The 8,622-nt window shown below is 29.5% G+C and overlaps 1 protein-coding gene across 1 annotated transcript; it reads right to left on the bottom strand.

The window, feature by feature from the left end:
* Nucleotides 1–2,342: 2,342 nt before the first annotated feature.
* Nucleotides 2,343–5,655, bottom strand: LOC125850729 (tropinone reductase homolog At5g06060-like). Its single transcript, XM_049530578.1, has 5 exons — nucleotides 5,467–5,655; nucleotides 5,136–5,343; nucleotides 2,992–3,211; nucleotides 2,792–2,898; nucleotides 2,343–2,712 (listed from the first exon to the last, which is right to left on the bottom strand). The coding sequence occupies exons 1-5, from the start codon at nucleotides 5,574–5,576 to the stop codon at nucleotides 2,518–2,520; spliced, it is 840 nt and encodes a 279-aa protein (XP_049386535.1). The 5' UTR covers nucleotides 5,577–5,655; the 3' UTR covers nucleotides 2,343–2,517.
* Between the last annotated feature and the right edge of the window lie 2,967 nt (nucleotides 5,656–8,622).

Here is an 8,622-nt window from a genome sequence, read left to right as displayed (position 1 = left end):
GTCTCTACATATTATAGGGCATGGGCTCCTTCATATGCTCAAATATTTCTTACTTTTTGTCTCTAAATATTAGGCCTTGTTGGTTCCTTTCCCCTTTAAAATCGTTGCACGTGTTATAAACTTCCTCCCTAAATTACTCATAATTAATATAATTTTTTTATAATTATTTATTACTAAATATGATTAACAATGAATTTTAATGTCTAGCTATGGAAAATCTTCATCATTAATTCATATTATTTTAGTTGTTTTTCACTTTCTTTTTCGCTTAAGGTAGTATGTATTTGAAACTTTTACTTTCACAATTAATATGAATTCACATTGAATAGGTATTAAAAGAATAAAAAACCTACTAAATAAGAATATTTTAGTTTGATATTCGAGCTCTAGTATCCGATTAAACGTTAAAAGATCCGATCCTCATATATATAGCACCTTGTTATAGCTTTTCGGTATGTTGTTTTATTACTTATAGAGATAAAGTCAAAATTTTAAATTTATAATTTTTTTAAAAATATACTAAATTTTTGATGAATCATTTATTTATATTATATAAATTATTGAATTTTAGCGAAGGCACGTAGGTTCCTAATTTTTGACGCCGTGCCGGCCGACAACGTCATAGAGTTTGGCTACTTTGGCAATGCAAAATGGATTTTGTCTATTGTACTTTGTTTCACTTTCTTGGTGAGAAGATCATGGGTTTTATTTGTCAACAAGTTTAATTTTTGCTTAACAATTATGACTATTTTAGTATTTTTTTCATTTCTTGGGTTTGAGTAAAGGCCAACCAAACACTCCACATTCCAATTTGTGGCTTTGTGCTACGTAATTTAACCCCTCCAAGAAAAGGATCATGGTGCTTTTGCTTTAATATTTTGTATTTATTAATACTACTTCATTATATATAGCATTGTTAGTATTTGTATTTGTTTATGTTAAACATTTTTTTATAATAATAATATATTCCATGTAGAATCATAAGTACAGTCTAGCAGATTGGAAGAGGGGTCTGTACACAATCTTATTTTTTATCTTTGTAAAGTAAAAAAACTATCTCCAATGCTAGATCCTCGGTGCTAAGTAAAACATATAAGAAACAAGTATGAAAGAAATCATGCTAAAAACAAACGAGAAAAGAACAATGACAATGATGGATAAATAATACAACAATCGAAGCAAAGTAAACAACAGGTAATTAAAAAAAAATAAAATAAATTAGTGGATAATGAGAAAGTACTAATAACAATATTGATAAGAAAAACTAAACAATGCTCGACTACTTAATATCTTCTTTCCTAATCTTCAACCTCGATATCTTCTTCTTTGAGGGAAAAGAAAAACAATACATTCCCTTGAGTAGTTTGCTAAAACTTTTTAAAGAAATAATTCTAGGTTGTAAAATTTTGTAGCTAGTGTGATTACATAATTCGTATAGTTTTGAATTATTTTATTTTAGTTGCTTTATAAATCGATAGTTGAATTCACACTAAATATTAAATTGGCGTTTGGACATGAATTAGTAGATAACGTATGGATGAGAGTCACATCTATATCTCAAGCATGTTCAAGACCAATATTCACGTCATATCCAACAACGAAATTGACAAAAACAAAAAAGTGAAAATTGATAGTAATTCTTGATTATCTTCTACGTAATCATAGTCCTAATAATTCGTTGATTATTTAGGAGAAAATCACGCAACTGTCACTTAGATAAGTATATATATTAATTAGACCACTACTCAACAAATTATTGTTCTATTTGAACTTCAGAAATTTGTAAAACAATTAATAAAACTAAGTAGGGGGTTGAGTTTAGATTTCAAATATTTTTCAATTCATTTAGAATTTTTGAAATTGAAATTGTAGTTTGATAATATTTTTCACAAAGAATATTTGGAAGAGCTAATAGTAAAAAAATACATTTAAACTATTACTTTTTAGTGATCGAGTCATATCTTAACCATCCATTGTTCTATTTACCTACCTAATTCATCACATATTCACAAATTTTAAACCTTAACTATCATTCTCTTTATATCAAAATACACCTCGATGTTGAATTGGTTTGCACACGCTTGTTGTTAATTGGGAACAAACATGTGACCAACTCTCAACATCCAGGTGTGTTTTATTAAAAAGAGAGTAATATTTTAAGAAGGTAACAAGAACAATGAATCGTTAATGTATGAAATTCACTAAAATTGATGGTTTAACTGTGTTTTTGACCATTAATTACTCAAAATAATGCTTATGCTTGAGTATAACATGTTTTTCAAAGTGAAATACAACCACAAGGTAATGTTTAACGTGCAAAACACTAATTTTTAAATAAAGTGAAACATTATTTCAGAAAAAAAGTGAATAATTTTTATGGTCAAACATGACTTACAATATCGCGAAAAGATCGATCCACCCTTAGCTTACAAGAACAATAATGCTCATATATATGAAAAACAATTTGCCAACCCATGCATATTGTATTTTTCTTTCTATTTTTGGATATTTAATTAATTAAGACTGAAATTTGAAACTACCAGCTGAAAATCCACCATCAACAAGAATGATCTGACCAGTAATATGTGAAGCAGCAGGAAGACAAAGAAATGCCACCAATGGAGATATCTCATCAGGTTCTGCTATTGGTTTCAATGGTGTTCTACACATCAATTCTGAATAATTCTCCAATAATGGCGGGTCAATATCCTCCTGTCATCAGAGTCAGAATTTCAATTTTATAAATTTTGAATTTTAAAATAACGACTTTAAATGTTAATAGGGACATTACCGCTTTCAAAATGCTAGTGTTGACAGCGAATGGAGAGACTGTATTAACGCGAATTCCATCACTAGCCCATTCGCATGCCAAAAACTTGGTAAGCTGGTTGATTGCACCTATTCAAAATTCATAAAATTGAAATTAAAAACCGTTTAATTAATTTCATCGTCAATATATATAGTCTAATGATATAATGAGCATAATTTTACCTTTAGAGGCTCCGTAGACAGAAAGAGCAGGGAGTGCAAGAGAACCAGCAAGGGAGGAAATGAAGACAATGCTAGCAGTATTTCCACATGCTTTCAAAAGAGGATAAGCAATTTGAGTGATGTGGAAAGGTGACTCCACATTGGTTCCCATAATTTTTGAATAATCTTCCACACTTATATCTGCTGTTCGTTTTATCATACTTATTGCTGCATTATTCACCTACAATAAAAAAAATATATATAAATTGAGACATAGCGTTTTATTCTTAACGTGAGATTTTCAAATTTAAATTTAATCGACTCTAATATAAATATCAGATATCAAAATGTGAAATAAAAATGAGTACATTATATAAATTGGGATGACCCTATATGTCAGTAAGTAGTTATAAGAGATGGAATTAGCTATAAATACGAGAAAGTGACGTTGAGAATTATATAACATTTTAGTATGACAATTTTGTCTTTATCATTTATGTTGTTGGAAATTTGTCACCTAAATTTGGCTTTATGCCACCCATAGTCCTATTCTTATTTCACTTTACATCTTCCTTGTCTCCAATTGACCACCTTATTTACGTATATATGTCTGCAAAATTAAGCATACTAATTTTGACGTCCTTTTAATACATTTATTTATCTAATTTAATTAATTCTACGTAGTATGTTTTTACTATTTAAAGAATTACAAACGTTAAAAGTACTTCTNTACTAATTTTGACGTCCTTTTAATACATTTATTTATCTAATTTAATTAATTCTACATAGTACTCCCTCTGTCTACTTTTATTTGTCATGTTGCACTTTTCGAAAGTCAATTTGACTAATTTTTAAAGTTAAATTAGATTACGCTAATTCAATATTTTTTTTAAAAAAATTAGATATTCAAAAACTATACGAAAAGTATTATAAGTTGCAATTTTTTGCATATCAATATGATGAAAATATACATCGTAAAATATTGGTCAAAGTTCTTATTGTTTGACTCTAAAAAAGGAAACCATGACAATTAATTGTGGACGGAGGGAGTATGTTTTTACTATTTAAAGAATTACAAACGTTAAAAGTACTTCTTTACAGATTTAATACATGCTTTTAATTCTCGAAGTAATAAAGAGTTATAAAAGATGTGTTTTTAATTAACTTTTATGTACTTCAAGAGCTCCTTCTCATTTAGCATATGAAGTTGGTCCTTTTAACCAATTTCTAAGTTTTTAAATAATCATGTATAATACTTTCGTGAACGATTGTAGGTACCTCTTTGAGGTCATACCGTCATTTAATCTGTCATATTTGTCGGGAGACAAACATGGTGATAAATTCTTTAACTAACAATGTAAATAAAGACTTGACATGATTTAAGTTGCTTGAACTTTTCAAAAATATTGTTGCATTCGCGTCAGATCCTTTAAAAAATGCATTATTGAAAGATTTGACACATACTCGTTGATATTTAAAAAAAATTCGAGCAACGTAGGACATGATTACTGTGTTCAGTTGAGAAAGATGTTGTATTGGAGCGACCATTATTTTCATGCTTTATTTACTTTCCGCTAAGATTATTATGATTTTGAGCCAACAAGATCAGTTCCTTTAGGCTTTATGTTCTAGTAAAACTTTTTAATTTGTACTTAATATAATAACTTGCTTTTCTTTTACAAAACTAAAGAAAAAAAAAAGATTCATCAAAAACATTTATAGAATATTAGAACGCCATCGATATGATCTTTTCACTAACTAATTAGAAATTTCACATTCGAACAAGAAATTTTTAGTAGCCCTACACAACATAATCCAAATTAATCTGGCCGGTGGGTATGGTTTAATACCAACAAAAGAATGACTTCTTTTATAATAAAACAAATTAAATCGAACATTACTAAGAAGTTTGGCTCTAGTACTCAATTCATTATTTTTTTTCTTTCTTCTAAATATTTTATTTAATAAAAAATCAACTAAGGGTGTGACTTAGTAGATGAACCTCCTTTAATCGGAGATCTTTGTTTCGAATTTTGAATATTGAATTTTTTTTTTTTATGACAGGAGTGTTACTCTCAAATGGATCTTAACTGGCTCTAATTCAAAATACGAGTACCGAACACGAGATGAAAAAAAGAAAGAAATATTTAGTGAGAAAGACTTACTAGTATATTGAGCTTGCCCTCAAAAACAGAGGAAACAGTGTGAATAAGCTCTTCTCTCTGTTCTTTAGAAAATAAATCACAAACAGAGCCAGTCACCTTAAATCCTTTTGCTTCCCATTCTTGAATCTTCTCATCAAGTTCTTTCTTGTTTCTTGAACATGTATGAACACTTGCTCCAAATCCTGCCAATTCCTCCACTATTGCACTCCTAACAAAAAAGAGAAGCAACATCAGTTGTAGACACGTAATTTTTGACTCTCAACTTTTTGTTCAACCAATAAACAGAGAGTTGTAGACACGTAATTTTTGACCCTCGACTATTTAAACTTACCCGATACCTCTGGTTCCTCCAGTAACTAGAGCTGTTTTCCCATGAAGGGACCATTTCTGGACTCTGTTGCTACTGCTACTCTGTTCTTCCCCTGTCGCCATCGTAGCCATCTTTAATTTTCTCAAGAATTCAAATTTTCAAGATCCAACACTCTCAATATTTCCTTGTTGCAGAATGCAGCAATGATAATTCAAGAAAGGGCTTTATTATTTATAAATACATAAGTTCTTCCCATCCTAAGATTTAATAGAAGATCAGAAGACAAAGTCAATGCAAATTGATCAACGGCTAGAAATGATGGAGGGGATTTTAATGGAGATCAACGGTTGTAAAATATGCATCTATTTATTTGTTTATTATTCTCTTAGTTTCCTAGATACTTACCATAAGTCAATACGAGTCCTGAATATGAAGAAAATCATATTTGGAGCATTATTTAGTTGGAATTTCAATACAATCTTCAAATACCGAGAATACAGACTCCAAACATCGGAAGGAAAAAAAACTAAGCAAAAAGGTGTTGAGTGGTTGGATTATGGACCAATGATTTTGATTATGTTTTACTTTTTTGTAAAACTAACAAATTTTCAATCTTGAAAGGGAATTATAGACATAAAATTACTTTTGAAGGAAGTTAACTAAAGAAGACTATAATATCTTGTTATCAAATATCAATCTACATTTAGCCAAAAAAAAAATAAGCACAGTAAAACAATAATTATACAGATAATACCATTTAATTAGAAATTGTTTTAATTATCTTAGTATGTTTATTTAGGTCTAATAGTTTCATGGAGTCTTGTTGGTCTACTAAATTCATATTGACAATTGGAAATATAGAAAAACTAGTACTTTTCATTTTTATTTTGTAAAATGTTGAAATAAAATGAATTCAAACAAATAATATAGTTAGTAAGAATTCATATGGTTAAGTATAATTGTTTTGGGACTGAGGCATAAGTTTACTTGGAAGAAAGAAGAGGGTAGTCAACTTATTTCATTAAATTCACTACAATAATACGTCTTACTTAGTTAAAGTTCAATTAATTGACTATCAATTTTAACCTTACTGACAAGGATTTAAGTTTCCACCTTATAATTTCCTCTTTCGAGTTTCCATCCCCCACCAAATTTCAACACTTCTTCATTGGCAGATATAACAAAGAACGGCTGCAATTTATATTCCCATCCATCTACCAAATGCTATCAATCATTTAGAGGTGGCAAAGGGATCAAATAAATAATTGGATCATGATCCAATTTGCCCAAAATTTACTTGGATCAAAACAGATCGGATCAAGTTGAGTTAAACTACTAGCTACTTGATAAGAACTCATGACCCAACGATGAGATCACTCGAAGATATCTACATAGAATAAGTCGAGATTATTACCTTGATTATGAGATAATAAGCTCAGGGTGGAGCCACCTAATTTTATATAGATAATATTTTAATTTGAAACTTGACAGCAAATAACACTGGTTTGATACTTCCTAAAAACGTGATTTACAATTTTTAGGTCTCACTAGTCACTACTTGCCAATATTAATATAGAGGTTGTAGAGTAAGAAATCAGTGACTTCTACTAAATCTTTCAAACTTCATAAGTCGGTTTAATATAAGAAGGAAGTATTTGAAATATCCCTGAACTTGACGCAAATTATTTGTTTCTTTTCCAAATTATTGACAGTCTTAAAAATATTTCTCTAATTGACTAACTACACTTAGATACACCCCCAAAGTGCAGCATGACATAACAAGTGGTCTCAAACTCTTGTAGGAGCATGAAACTCTTAATAAAAAGTCGAGATAAGTATTGAAAACACTCCTAAAGTTGGCGAGAATTTATAAGGGGTGTATGTACTTCAGGTGTATTTAAGTTCAGTTAGTCAAGTAAAGTGGTGTTTTTAAGATTGTCAATAATTAAAAAATGAAACTAATAATTTGCACACAATTTAAGCATATTCATAATAGTTTTCTCTTAATATAACGAATTAGAAGATTGGGGGAGTTAGTTGCGGGAAAGTTGGAGAAAAGCAAGATAAGTGAAATAGGATATATATTAGGGCGGATTTTGGGTAATTCGGCTTGAGTTCGGTCAAAAGCTTAGAATGTATTCATACCATCATCATCTTCAATTGGATAGTTTTTTGGAACCTAACAACTTTTGTGCAAATTTTGTATTTGTATGAAAAATATGATAATTAATAGATAAAGAAATGCAATTTAATTTGAAAATCCACTAATAGAGTGTATTGTTGATCCAATATAAAAAAATGAACTTCTTAAGCTTTGCTGCCCTTTTGTCTCTTTTTATTTTTAAATTTGAGATAAATGAGAATTCATAAATTTTAAATTTTAAATTTTGAATTTACCGATATCGGTGAATTTCACCCATGTCTAACAAAGTAGTGGAAACATGCAAAAGCTTGATACAAACAAACAAATAAACAAATTGATAGCCAATGAATTTGGCAGCAACTTGAAATTAAATCAGAACCAAACTACTTGTCTAAGTGAATTGAAAAAGGAAACAACAGCAGCCAAATTGGGAGCACTGTGTTTGGCAGCAAAGAAACATAATTAACAAAAAGATATACTCGAAGTAGCAATACGTGGGATCGTTTGGTTAGGAACAAGTTATTCCAAAATTAATTATTTCGAATAAGTTAATTTTCAAATAAATTATTTCACCATGTATGTGAGATAACTTATTCCATCACGAAAGTATAAATAGTGGGAAAAATAATCTCAAGACTGCCTACTAGCTCCAACCAAACGCAGGATAAAATAATCCTATATTTTATTCATCAGATTATTATACCTAATACCTCACATTAAACAGTATTTTAAACTTTTTTCTATGTTCAATTACCACCTCTCTTTGTTGACTTAATACTTAACAGTAGCACTCTATCAATTTGAACAAAAAAAAAAACAGAAACATAGATGTTAAGAAATCAGCAAAATATGTCTAATAAAAAATGAAATAGTAACATAAAAGTTAGGTGTCCAAATTTCCCCCTTAATCCCGACAAGGTGACCACCTAATAATATTGGTTATATTATGGTGATTTTTTCAAACCAGTAGTGCAATATCCTTGGGGGGGCAACTCAATTAATACGCACATAACATGTTTTTACTTTCACTAATT

This window comes from Solanum stenotomum, unplaced genomic scaffold, assembly GCF_019186545.1.
Source record: "Solanum stenotomum isolate F172 unplaced genomic scaffold, ASM1918654v1 scaffold18934, whole genome shotgun sequence".
Lineage (NCBI taxonomy): Eukaryota > Viridiplantae > Streptophyta > Magnoliopsida > Solanales > Solanaceae > Solanum > Solanum stenotomum.
The sequence above is the reverse complement of the archived record's forward strand: the minus strand, read 5'-3'. Positions and strand labels throughout refer to the sequence as shown.